Raw genomic sequence first — 13,837 nt, 5'->3', positions numbered from 1 at the left:
CCACATGTGGCTAGTGGCTACTATGTCGACAAATAGCAGAGCCAGAGAACATTTTCATCATCATAGAAAGCTCTTTCAGGCAGCACTGGTATAGATCAGTTTGGGGATTGATTTATTCTTCTAATCCATGAGTATATAAGTTTTTTTGTAGATATTCTTTATCAGATAATGGAAGTTCAATTGTACTCCTAGTTTACTGCTAGTTTTTAATTGTGAATGTTGGATTTTCTCAGATGTTTATATCTACTGAAGTGACCATATGGTTGTTCTCCTTTAATAATTTCATTGCTTTTCACACATTAAATCAAGTCCGAATTCCTGGATATAACTGCACTTGGTCATGATGCACCAGTGTTTTTATTTAATGCTGGAATTGATTTGGTAATATCTTAGGACTGTTTGTATCTATGTTCATGAGGGATTTTGGTCTGCATTTTCTTGTAATGTCCTTTTCTTGTTTTGGTATTTAATGCTGGCTTCATAAAATACTTTGCAAAGTGTGGTAGGAGAGGGTTTACTAGTAACTGAGCTCTCATTCTGTGCCCTTTCACAGATACCATCTCCTGTAATCCTTACAGCTGTGGTAGGAGGGGGATAACACCCCTGCCTTTCAGGTGGCAAATCTCAGGCTCAGAAAGTGAAGTAATTAACCTGACACGTGGCTATAGCTGGTGAAGCCAGAATCTGATTCCAGGGTACAGGGACTCTCTAAGACCAGCCCCTGGATGTCACCTCCCATGACTGGCTGCAGGGGCGAGGCAGGCTGTGCATCAGGTGGCAGCAAGCAGCCCTTCAGGTTACGAGGCTGAGACTGGCTGCCTGCCCTGGGCTTTGCTGCCGGTCCCTCAGGGGCGGCGCCACTCCTTGGCCCTCTGACCAGTGCCAGGTGGGTTCTCCTGTCTTCCCAGTTTTTCCTGGAGTGTGAGGATCCCCTTAGCCGTTTTCTGAGGAGGTAACTTTGGTGCCTCCTTAGTAACCAGCTCTGCATGGTTGCTGGGGGCACATTCCCAGTGTGGGTGGGACTGGGAATTGCCCAGAAGCTCAGCCTGGATGATCTTTTTCTAGGATGCTTGGACATTAATTCATCCGTGAAAGGGGCTCGTTTTGTCCGATTCTGTGACGCGTTCAATATTCCACTCATCACGTTTGTGGATGTCCCTGGCTTTCTCCCCGGTGAGTCATTGACAGAGGTGGGGGCCAGGAGAGGCGGTTTTGCCCAGCAAGGCACCCACTTTATTTGGAGATCTTGCAAAATTCCCTCAGGATTTGTGACGTCTCCATATTCTGGGTGTCTGGATGGTGCGGCTGTGTGAGGGGTGGCCCTTTGGGGAGGGGGAAGACCTCCCAGCTGAGAGCAGAGGCCGACCTCCTGAGGATTCTGTGGGTATCCAGTAACTCTTCCTCGTGACCCAGGCACTGCGCAGGAGTACGGAGGCATCATCCGGCACGGCGCCAAGCTTCTCTATGCGTTTGCCGAGGCAACTGTGCCCAAAGTGACAGTCATCACCAGGAAGGTGAGGAACTCACGCTGGAGGCTGTGAGCTCACTCACTCCCACGGCAGGGCCGTGGCTGGAAGTCTGGCCGAGAGGTTCAGCAGTGCTGGAGGGAGACTACGCCTCTCTCCCCTTAAAAAGCTCTGGAGGACAGCACGGCAGACATGCCCTGCAGGGGTGTCCCTGGTCATCTGGGAACTGAAAGCAGCAGTGGGAAAAAGCAGCCGGGAAAGACCGTGACCATGAACTGTGAAAGGCCTGTGGGCTGCGCCCTTGTGCTCCGGCTCCCTGGCCTCACAGACACTGGGCCTTTAGCAGCCCAGGAGGGCTCTTCTTGCTTTCTGTCCTCATTTTGCTTGGCTTCCTGGGGTCTTGCAGGGATGTGACATGGGTGACTCAGGCACTAACATTCAGCATTTGGGTCTGTTCTAGGCCTATGGTGGCGCTTACGATGTCATGAGCTCCAAGCACCTTTGTGGTGACACCAACTATGCCTGGCCCACAGCAGAGATTGCAGTCATGGGAGCAAAGGTGAGGCCCCCTGGCTTTCCCTTCTGCGTCTGGGAAATGTTGGAGAGGGGCCAGGGCTCCAGGGAGTTGGGGTCTAGGCCCTGGCAAGCCTGCCTCCTGCCCTCACTTCAGGCGTGTGCCGCCGTCTCCGTGCCCGGGTGGGAGGAGCCTAGAGTGGGTTTTGAGACGTCAGTAAAGGGGAGAGGGCTGAGTCAGCTGAGCTGGCCTTCGGAGGACTGGACGTTTCCCCCGGCCCCAAGCTGCTGACTTAGGGCAGGTGCTTCCTGTTGCCGAGCCCGCTCCCCACTCCTTTTCTGCTTCAGAACAGCTGTTGTGGCTGAACCAGGTAACTCCCATGCCCCCGCCTCTCCAAGCTGACTTTCAAGGGTTCTGACGTGAAGGCTCATCTTTCAGTCCTCATTTTTCTACATTTGCATTTCAGTCTTTCCACCTCTGGCCATTGAATTGTGTGCTCAGGGCTCAGAATCATGAAAAAGGGAAACAGCAGTCTGCGTCCCTCAATGAGGGAACTGTGGATTTAACAGTGGAAACTGGGCCAAATATCTTGGCCTCAGAGAAGGATAAATGCAGTTGGAGAGAGCAGGACAGAATCTGGGGAGGCAAACACCTGGCTTAGCCTGGGCTGCTCGTCATTGGGGCCACAGCTGAGCATCCATCCCAGCTCCCGGAGTCACGGAGGTCAACTCCAGGCACCTGGACCTGGCACTTGTCTCTGGTACACTTTGATTTACCAGGACACTGGCAACCATGCCCATGATGATGAGCTGAGGGAGGCCTGCCCAGGTCTCCAGGGGCCTCCAGGGGCGTTCACTAACTCCTCTCGTGACAGGGCGCTGTGGAGATCATCTTCAAAGGGCACGAGAATGTGGAGGCTGCTCAGGCAGAGTACATCGAGAAGTTTGCCAACCCTTTTCCTGCAGCCGTGAGAGGTAGGGCCTGTGGTGGGGAGGGCAGCTTCGTTCGTTTGTTGGGTCACTTGCTTCTTATTTCACTCCAGAAAGTCTGCCTTTGTCCTTCCAGTTTAATCTGGAGACCAGTGAGGGCTGGTTTGTCCCTGAGCAGTCATCACTTAAAGATGCTGCTTTGTCACCAGAATCAAAACAACATTGCTGAAATGGCTGAATCTCTTAGCGTTGTTCCAGTCACCCTAGTGCTGTGAAAAATCTACCCAAAACAAAGTGACTTAAAACCACCACCTTTTGTTTTGTTTTGTTTTCCCTCATAGTTCTGAGGGTCAGCGGTTTGGTCTGGGCTGAGCTGGGTGGCTCTTCTGCTGGCTGGGCCTGGGATCAGTCATGCAGCTGTGTCATCTGGCGGTCTGACTGGGGCTAGTCCACGATGGCCTCACTCACATGGCTGGTGCTGGCTGTCAGACTCTCTCTCCACGTGGTTTCTTATTCTTAGGGAGGCTAGTCCACACTGCTTTACATTGTGTCCTGAGGGCAAGAGGGAGAGTGGGGCAGCTGCAAGGTGCCTTGAGGCCTAGGTTTGGAAGTTGCAGTGTTACTTTTGCCACATTCTGTTGGCCAAGGCAAGTTACAAGGCCAGGTGAAGAAATACAATCCATTTCCTGATGGGAGGAGTGGCATAGTAACATTGCAGAGGGGTTTATGTACAGGATGGGAGGAATTGTTGTAGTGATTTTAAAAAAAGAAAAGTGCACTTTCTTAATTGGATTCCCTGTTGAATTCATCTTGGTAGGGAGAGGGTCACATTTTCCTTTTCTTGCCGAGTGTTCCTAGGCCAGAAGTTTGGGACCTGCCAGAGGAACAGGGGGCTCCTGGGATCAGGGGAAGGTTCACAGGACCCAGCTCCTTTTGTGTCAGGTTGGGCCCTGCTCACACTGTTGGCCGCAGAAGATAGTGCCCTGCCTGAGCACCATGTGGTGTTGGGTGGGTGGCAGCATCTGGGGCTGCAGATGATTTGCTTCCTTTTCTGTGCTTCCCCAGGGTTTGTGGATGACATCATCCAGCCTTCCTCTACACGTGCCCGAATCTGCTGTGACCTGGATGTCTTGGCCAGCAAGAAGGTACAGCGCCCATGGAGGAAACATGCAAATATTCCATTGTAAATGTACCAAGGGTAATTACTACCTGGCCATTTGCACCCATCCCTGCCTTTTTCAGTCATGAAACCTGGGAATCTAAATACCAGTAATAACTTGGCTAAGTTTATTAAATTCTAGAAAGATTTCATTTGTGCCTTCCTATAAAATTGTTTTATTAAATATCCCAGCAGTTTTTGAGCATAAATCTTATTTTTTTGTGGTAAAAATCTGAAAAATCAAGAAAACTAAAGAAAACACTGTAGTATTCACTTAGCGCTGACCCTTATTTAACACCTCTGTGTATTGCTTTCCTTTCTTTTCCCAAGAATTAATTTTTTTTCTCTAAAGGTGAGATAATAAGCTTTTAGGGTGAAGTACTTGTCTGCTTAGGCTTTTGGTTTTCTTACTTTTAAATAATATAACAGTTAAATGATATGTCCTATCCTTTCAATTCCTTCAGGAATTGTTGAGGATTAAAGATGATGTTTGTAATTGTGTGTGTGTGTGTGTGTGTGTGTCTACCAGAATAGATGCTCAGTAAGGCACACACCCTATATTAATTTCTTACCCTATATTAACTTCTTTCCAGAAACGTGTTCTCACATTTTAAAAAACTTATTTTGGAAAATTTCTAACCTGTGGAAATGTTGCAAGAGGTGTATACCCTTCACCTAGATTACCCAGTTCTTAACATTTTCTACATTTGCTTCATCTTTTATATAAATATATAATTACTATTTTTACTGACCTATTTGAAAGTTGCAGAATCATGACCTTTTGTCCCCCCAAATGTCAATGCTTATTTCATATGAAACAAGGCTCATTGTCTTACATAGTCTTTAATGACACTGACATTGTTGAAGCATGTTCGCCAATTATTTTGTAGAATGTCCCTCAATTTGGGTTTGTCTGATTGTTTACAGACATTTAGATCCAGGTAGGAGTAATACACAGGAGTGTTCTTTCCTTGTATTACATTAGGAAACACGTTAGGTTTTTCCATTATTGATGAAATTGTGTCTGATAGGCATTCTTTAAGCCTGTCAGCACACTTTCATCCACTACTTTTTAGTATCCATTATGATTCTTGCTTCAATCAGCTGTTCTATGTTGGTGGTAAAATACTGTATTTCTAACCCTATCATTATATCCACAAGGAAAGAAGAGCTTTCTCTTCTTTAAGTTTTTAGTATCAATTTAGATGCATAAATTATTTTTTCATTTTTAAACATTTTTTCCTGAAATAATATATTTTTCTTACTATGCTATCACCCTATCAAATTTTCAAACGCACATTATACTAGAATCATATATTATTATTCATAACTGAAATCTGGGCTTAGTACACAGTAGGTGTTTCATAAATGTTTTAGTGAATGAATATATTCAGTCATTCAATCAAGAAAAAACAGAGACTGATGAGTTCTTTAAAAATTTGTTACTTATTTTGATGCTCAGAATTTCGTGATACAGCCAGAGGGGCGCTCTTTCAAGCTGGTTCCTCAGTCCTTTTGATATGTCACAATAATTTTTTGTGCACTTCCTTATTTTTTGACACAGGGTAATGTACCAGGTTCATCTTATATTTTCCTCACCCAGCTGCAGATTCAGTGATTTCTCTAAGAGCCCTGGTTTCTTTTAGTAGATGAAATTTAGAAGCAAACATATGGCCTGAAACATATTTTTGTCTTCCTAACTAGGTGGTTAGTTCCTAGGGGGCAGAGATGTTTGGCCAGAGGCTCCTTGTACTTCTCTTTGGCACCAGCAGTAAGACTGTAAGCCACTGGAGCTGGGAAAGGAGTGGTGGCAGACTCCTGGTCTTTTAGAGGCCTCCTGGCTAAGGAAGAACCATACGGATTGGTTAGCATGTGGCTCAATAGCTTAAAGTTGCCTGGCCAATCCAATTTCTGGGGTCTGTCAAGCTAGGATTTGGCCCATCTGAAAACCAAGCTGGTGGCGGAGACACGGAGCTGCAAGATCTTGGAAGCTCTGTCAAGTAGACCAGCCTCAGTGTATTGCAGAGCAGCAGTCAGTTTTCTCATCAGCTGCTCTTAGGAATGCCTTTCCCAACTGTGGTCTCGTCTTAAAGGGACAGAGAAAAATGATGAATCTTGTAACCAGAGAGGACTTGGGTGTACTGAGTGGAGCGCTGGCAAATGTGTTTAGACCGAGAGCAGATAATACAGCGAGTTGTAGTGGAGGTAGGAGGCTCTATGAGTGTCCTGCTGTAACTGTCCCTGCCCTAAGTATGTAAACCGATTTGTCCTGAACCACACAGCTAATGAGTGGTGAAGCTGGGATTTGAACCCAGGCAGTACTGTCTGATCCCAAAGGATTGGAGTGAGAAAGGTGGTGGTCTGCTCCACTTGGGATTGTATCAACCCAAAGAGCTACTAAATTTGGAAAACTTTCCTACCTTATGCATGATGGCATCCTTTTGAGTTGCTGGAATAATGGGAGCACGCACATCCACGAGCAGCCTTCCAGTGCTTGTTTGTGTAAAGTCTTTCCAGCTTCTCTCCTGACCATGTCTTGGTCTCCCCAGCCCAATCCTCTGCTTCTGGATGCACTGATGCTTTTTGCTGGCACGTGAGATGTGGTTTGCCCAGAGTAAGAGAAGCCTGTGAAAGACACTCACCCAGTACACTGACTTAACACCCTTGATGGAGTTGTTGAATCAACACAGACTCCACCTGTTTGACAGATGTGAACTTTAGGTCCTTCTGGTTTCAAAGGATTTCTGGCGAGCTGTGGCTTTATTATATATATTTTAGTGAAACTACAGGTCCTCATGCTCTTGCTTCCCTGTCAGCATGGGATCTCCACCATTCCAAGCAGAAGCTGTGGCTACTCAGTGGGCGGAGCCTCAGTCTGGGGCCTGTGTGGAATCCAGCCAGCACATTTGGGCAGATGTGGCAGCCTTAGTAGGTAGGTACTGACCATGTCCCTACTGTCCTGGAGATGAGAAATGCCTCATTTATGTGTCCTTGGGAGCAGAAAGCTATCCTTCAAGACGTGATGCCCAGTGTAGACCCCTACAGAGCAAGGCACTTAGGAGGGCATGGATGGAACCTTACCTGAGTTTGGTCTGATATGTGGAGCCTGAGCAGGCACTAAGCCTTTGTTTCCCATGAAGACACTGCGCCTTGTTTGATAGATTCTTTTCTGAGAGCAGGGCCAATGGAGAGTCACAGTCAAGTCACATCTGGGAGGTTTGCAAGCTTGTCCGAAGGTAGAGTCACACGTGGGTAAAGCCCTGGTCTAATCTCATAAACACATAACCTTCAAGATGAGCTGCTACAGAGATCCGTGCTCATCACATTCCCTCCTGGGCTGCCTGGAGAGCTCACCTGCCGATTTATCCCCTGCATTCCTGCCTCTTCTGCACAGCCATCTTAGGCCATCTAATGAACACGGCCCAAAGAACACAGTCAGGCCCATGAAGTATAGGATACAGTTTTGTTCAGAGTGACACCTGGCAGCAGTGTCAAGAGAAACCCTCACTTCAGCAGCCATGTAGAACACAAGTGATCTTTACAGGGCACTGCTATGGGGGCAACCGTGCAGAAGTGCTGGGTCTGGATCTCGGGTGGGGGAAGGACCCAGGCTTCAGACCAGTTGATAATACCTGAATGCCTCTTCCAAAACGCAGCCCACGAGAGGCTTCCTCTTGAATCACAGACCACTTGGCCTAGCTAGTCTCTCACTCTCTCCAAGGAAATACAAAGAATGAAAGAAAACTGATGAGCTAGTCCTAAGATTCTGCTTGCTTAAAAAAGTAAAGCCTCATTTGATACAGGAATTTTGCCATCATTTAACAAATGATCTGAAAGAGCAAACTCTCAGTTTTTGGTAAAAAGGGAAAGCTTCATCATTCTGTCGACAGGACAAGAAATCACCCCTTTAAAGCTTTACCTAGTAGGAACAATAGGATGACTACCACAAGCCTGATTTTGAATAGTTTATTAAAGGAAAGGTGAAGCATCAGTTTCAAATTGTACAAAAGGAAAAAAACCTCATATTGCAAATGTACAATTTACAGAATTACTAGCAAAACCAATCAAGGAGACACTGAAAATACAAAAATTCGATTGACTTCAAACTGAACTGGAAACCGATTGGAGTCGATATTACGCCTTTTCTGTTGCATGGTAGTCCACAATTCTAAGTCAGCATCTGTTTGTTTTCCACGTGAAACTGTCAAGCCAAGGATCAATCTGTGCAGGTGCCAGGGCACTTCCCAGCCTGCTCCCTGGCCAGAACCACAGGCGGGCAGGGCTGGCGTGGTGGACAGTCCAATCATCCCCGCCCCTTCACTTCCAGTGAAACCCACATTTCTGGAGGAAAGCGAGACCCCAGCCCCAACTGGAGCCCAGGAATTGCTCAATTAGCAGATAAAACATTTTTGGTGACCAAGTTTTTTTCAGAACTGTACAAATGTTGAGAAAAGTTTGTCTGTTTACTAAAAGGATGAATAAAATAATCCATTTTGCTTTCCCACATAGTCACTGGGTGCACAGATTTTTTTTTTTTTAAATGCTTTTGTTTTTTGGTAAAAAGGGAAAGCCTCATCACTCTGTTGCAGCTACTTTACTTTAAAAACCAGCCCAGAAACAGCTGTAAATGGATTGGTTTGGAAGTTCTGAGGCTTACTTTAAAAATCAGAAAGGAAGAAAGTGGGCTTTTTAAAATAACAGTAGCAGCAAGTCATAAAAGTCTAAGCAGAATGTAACTCTAAACCATTAAAGGCTGTCCTGAAGATTCATAATTTCTTTCCCCCAAAGAATTATCCTTAATATGCACATTTAACACTGAAATGTTGCTGTATTTCAAGGTAAGCATAAGACCTTCACCCTCTAAGCACAGACTTCTATGCAGCACATACGTCTATAATCGGTAAACTTAATTAATTCACAAAATTAGTGCATAAGGGTATTAAGTGCATGGGAAGTAGACACGGTTATGTTACACTTAAAATTACGTTTGAATGGCGAAGGAGTTCTTCATGATTATCTTTTTAAGAAAATGGAAGTCCATGTAACTTGAATTTGGCAGGGCATGAACTAAGTGGTAAAAACAGCAAACTGATAACTTGAGAACCGTTTTTGTTTTACTGAGAATACTTTATTTGCTGGTAGAAGTTGCTAAAAATGCACAGAACAAATACCAATAGAAAATGTACTGTATTTGAATCTCCCTAATCTATATAAAATGAATGGTGTACAGCATCTGTTGGAAAAATGGCTGCTTGGGCATGTCTTATTTTATGCCCCCTTATAAATAAAAATAAACCTTTTTATTCAAGAGTATATAAAATCGGGGAATTCATATCCATGTCCACAGAGGGTATATGGTTTTTGGCAGAGATGCACTGTCAGAGTTTCATCTTAGCTTGTCAGTATTCTGCTCCTCCATATTTCTGTGTTCCACAAGGTCCAACCAAATCCAGTGAGCTCCAAAACACTCTTCGGCAATTAGGATGAGCTGCTTTACTCATAGGTTTAATAAAAATGGTTAGCTTTTAAAACATAAAAAGGCAAAATGTTAAAACGGTTTTTAAATTGTACAACAGGAAAATAAAGTTAAAAATATTTTTTTTTACTCAATGCTGAGCTTTCATAAAACAGGTGTATTACAGTGTTTATCTTGACAGCTGTTTTAAAAATTTAAAATTTCTTCCTCCCTCCAGAAAAACACACACATCTGTATTGGGATAAGTCCAATAATAGGACACAAATGATTTTTCAGGTCAGTCTTTCTGAGGTGACATTCACCAACATTCTCTTGGGTAATTTACATGCTCCTCTTCTGTCACTGCAAAAAGGGATTGACCTCAATCATTTGATTAAAAAACAAATCAGATCACATCAAAAGTGTTTTTTCCCCATACAAGCTATCACAGTATATAGGCCTCTAGCTCTAAATAATAGAGTTCCAGATTTGTAAATTTTCTTCAGACTTCAGAACATAGGCATTCCAAATCCCTAGAAAAAGTGAAACACAATTATTAAATTCATGTATAAACAAGACCCAGAAACCATAATAAAGAACAGTAATAATTTAACATTTACTGAATCGTCTTCTATGATAGCTGCAGAATCAAAGAAATCTGGCCTCAGCTCAGCTCTCTCTCGCCGATTTCTTGATGGGGGCTGGAAAGAGAAGCCAGATACTTAATTTTTTCCTGAGATACATTAAGACAATGAACTGTGATAATCAGCTAATATTTCTAATAGTATCATAAATATAAAGAACTGTTAAGGGTCAATTTGAAAGGAAAAGAATCTGGCTTTTACAGGAGCATACATTAAAGAAAAATGTAACAGTATTTGGCTTTTAATTATCACTTAGATAAATTATAAATTAGATAAAAATAAATTTCAAATTACAATAAATGTGTAAATGCATATAAATAATTTTTGGGCCTATAAACAAAGAACATACCTCTCAATCATGGAATAATTATAAGATTGATCAAACACTAGGTGACAAAACTTCATTAAATTCCCCAGAGCAGGTAGATGGACAGCTACTGATGGGTGGGTTGAGGGAGGGTTACAGATTGGATATGGTCTCATTTACATTTCTTACCAAACCTTTTCATTATGGAAAATTCAAAACATACAAAGCAGAACGCTATGGGGTAAATTATGTCCCCCCAAATTAATATGTTGAACTCCTAACCCCTAGACCACAGAATGTGACCATATGTGGAGACAGGGCATTTAAAGAGGTAAGTAAAAGGAGATCGTATGGGTGGGTTCTAATCCAATGTGATCCATGTTCTTATAAGAAGAGGAGACACGCACAGAGGAAAGACCAGGTGAAGACAAAGGGAGAAGATGGCCACCTACAAGTCAAGGAGAGAGGCCTCAGAATGAAATCAAACTTGCTGACACCTTGCTATTTGACGTCTAGCCTCCAGAACTGTGAGAAAATACATTTCTGTTGAAGCCACCCAGTCAATGGTATTTGTTATGGCAGTCTAGCAAATTAGTACATAGAGAAAGCAGTATGATGAACTCCCATACACCCATCACCCAGCTTAAACAATTTTCAAACATTTGGCCAATCTTGTTCCATTGAATTCCTGTTTTTTTCTTCTCCATGTTATTTCACGTATGACTACTTCAGTATGTATCTCTTAACAGATAAAAACTTTTAAAAAACATAACTACCATGTATTACTATTTCTGACAAAGAAAATTTCTTAATATCACCTACACTTAGTCCATATTCAGATTTCCTTATTTTAAACATGTCTCTTCACATTGAACAAATAAGGTCCATATTCTGCATTTGGTTGCTATGTTGGAATGCAGTGTACACAGACTCCAATTTAAAGTACAAGAGGCCAGATGAACATGCTATACTGAAAGATCTAGTGTAAGCTGTTTTTCATGAAGGTAATAAGGAGCCAGTTCCTGTTATTGCCAGAATTGAAAATCTGACTGCTTTGAAAACAGGCTTGAAAAACATAAGCTCATCCAAATGCCCACAAGTGCTACAAGCGCTACACGGGCCCTGCCCACTGTTGGTCAATGTTACCTCCTCCTCCTCTTCCTCTCACGGGGTTCTGAAAACAAGAGCATCATCTTACACCAACACCTTCACATATTTTAACAGAAGAAAAATGTATTGAACTTCCTTACCAGGTCAATAACCATAGTATCTTCAAATTCTTCATTCATATCTTCTAACTGACTCCGGGACGACATCATTACATCTTCAAAGATGGGCTCAGCATCTTCCTCCATTAGACCCCGACTGATATAGAAAAAGCATAGTCAGAAAGCTGTTCAGACTGATAGAACCTGGAGTTCTGGCTCTTACACTGCGTCTTTTAACCAATGAAAGCACACCTTCCAATTATAACCAGTAGACTGCACAAATTATGATATTGAACTCTAAGGGAATTAAGAATCATTCATTTGGTTAACTCAAGATTTCATCTCAACTCATCAGAAGGAAGTATAATTTAAATGCAGTAACAATATTACTAGCTAGCTATGTATCAATTCCCACAGAACTCTTAAGTGATTGGTGCCATTATTATCCCAAATTTACAAATGAGGAACCAGAGGCACAGAGGTTTTAGAGCTTATCCAAGGCCACATGGCTGGCAAGTTGCACACTAGGATTTAAATGCTGAAAGCCTCAAGCACCCATGTCCTCCATTCCTATCCTACGCTGCATAGCATATCCTAAATTATGATTTTAACTCCTCTTCTAAGACCAAACATCAGAGAAACCCAAGTCGTTACACAAAATGACCATCACACAGTGATCATGTTCTTGTGACACTTGATGTAACACTTACACGGCATGCCTTACTCCAGTTCTCACTTTCATGTAGTTCATTCCTGTTCTGTCCTTCCGATTTAAGTCTTCTAATTTCGGCTGGCCTAACCAAGAGATCTGCATCTGAGGACTAAGAGAGGGTACTATTATTCATTTTGTGGCAGCAGATGAGGAATTTAGGTCATCAGTCCCATGCTAAAACAGCCATAGTTGGTTGGCCTAATCCCCATGTAAGGGGAGTTAGCTGGATTTATTCCAGGGTCAAGGTTGAGATCATTATCAAAGGACCTGTCTTTGCAGAAATGGCAGTAAACTGGAGATCCCTAAGTCTCCAAGAGAAGCTGGCTGTGGAGGCTAGTTGTTAGGTGTGAAGGCAATCAGAATATGTCACCCCAAAATATGCTTCTTTGAGATAAAAACTGTTTTGAGCTGAAGGCAATTAAGAAGTAGTAAAACACAGAAAAAGTTCCCCCTTTTCTGCCTAAAGGCAGGAAATAAATTCTCCTTTTACTGGAGACAGACTCTTATCAGCCCAGAGATGGCAGCAGAGGAACGTGCAAACAAATCCTGTTAAACGAATGCTTATCTTCCTAGTTAAGATGAGGACTACCTAGCCCTAGTTGGACTACCCCAGTCCAAACTCATTTGCCTTGTCATTTCTTCACAATTTTGTCTAAAGGGCTTAAAAGCTTCCTGCTCTGGTCACTTCTTTAGGTCTTCATTCTCTTGTGAAGGCTCCCATGTACATGTAAAAATTTAATAAAATTTGTATGCTTTTCTCCTGTTAATCTGTCTTTGTCAGTTAAATCTTTAGACCCAGCCAGGGGCCCTAAGAAGGTTGAAGAAAACTTTTTCCTCCCCAACAGGTGCTTAAATTATCAGCTTCTTTCCCCAAATCCCTGCTAAACAAGAGCGCTTCTCACACTTCTGTATCCAGCTGCTGCCCTACTTACAAGTGTTCCTAGCTGCACACTCAGTCCCCGAAGGGACAGGAATGATGCTGGCTTCGTTGCTCAGAGCTCTCCAGAGCTGAACAAGGGAGGGTAGATCACATTTTTTCTCAGTCCTTCTGAGGAAGTTTGGACTCAGGTACATGCTGAGCCAAATCACCTGTACTCTATCCTTACTGGCACGTGGACACTTGCATAAAATCAACATGACTCTTGGGATGGAAACTTGAACGATTTTAGGTAGCTAAAATCTGCCGCATAAAGTTCTCTCGAAGCAGCTGTCTTTATATCATGTTAGGCTGCCACCTTGATTCAACCTATAAATCTGTAGCAGGAAAAAGACGACAGACCACAGCCAGGAGGGACTGACATGGTAAGGTCAGGGAAGCAAGGCTCCAATATGGAGGATACCCCCCCTCCCCCAGTAGGAAATGGATTGGGAGTGCTGGTCATAAGGCAAACTACCCTCTAAGATGGCCCAGTTATGCAGTGGCTGACAAAGATGATCCTTTCA

General features: G+C 43.5%; 2 protein-coding genes across 3 annotated transcripts in view; one reads left to right on the top strand and one right to left on the bottom strand.

Annotated features, from left to right (window-relative positions):
• PCCB (propionyl-CoA carboxylase subunit beta) overlaps nt 1–4,265 on the top strand; it is a 90,581-nt gene extending 86,316 nt beyond the window's left edge. Inside the window, exons 11-15 of the mRNA XM_004278939.3 lie at nt 1,066–1,173; nt 1,414–1,514; nt 1,927–2,025; nt 2,855–2,954; nt 3,975–4,265. Coding sequence (XP_004278987.1) covers nt 1,066–1,173; nt 1,414–1,514; nt 1,927–2,025; nt 2,855–2,954; nt 3,975–4,096 — 530 coding nt within the window. The 3' untranslated portion in view covers nt 4,097–4,265. The remainder of the gene's footprint in view (nt 1–1,065; nt 1,174–1,413; nt 1,515–1,926; nt 2,026–2,854; nt 2,955–3,974) is intronic.
• Nucleotides 4,266–8,019: 3,754 nt separating this feature from the next.
• Nucleotides 8,020–13,837, bottom strand: part of STAG1 (stromal antigen 1) — a 428,313-nt gene continuing 422,495 nt past the window's right edge. For both annotated transcript variants that reach the window (XM_033404083.2, XM_033404084.2), the window contains 4 exons: nt 12,393–12,503; nt 11,725–11,839; nt 10,144–10,224; nt 8,020–10,056 (listed from right to left, as the gene is read on the bottom strand). In XM_033404083.2, coding sequence (XP_033259974.1) covers nt 10,033–10,056; nt 10,144–10,224; nt 11,725–11,839; nt 12,393–12,503 — 331 coding nt within the window. In that variant the 3' untranslated portion in view covers nt 8,020–10,032. The remainder of the gene's footprint in view (nt 10,057–10,143; nt 10,225–11,724; nt 11,840–12,392; nt 12,504–13,837) is intronic.

Source organism: Orcinus orca, chromosome 5 (genome assembly GCF_937001465.1).
Source record: "Orcinus orca chromosome 5, mOrcOrc1.1, whole genome shotgun sequence".
Lineage (NCBI taxonomy): Eukaryota > Metazoa > Chordata > Mammalia > Artiodactyla > Delphinidae > Orcinus > Orcinus orca.
The sequence above is the reverse complement of the archived record's forward strand: the minus strand, read 5'-3'. Positions and strand labels throughout refer to the sequence as shown.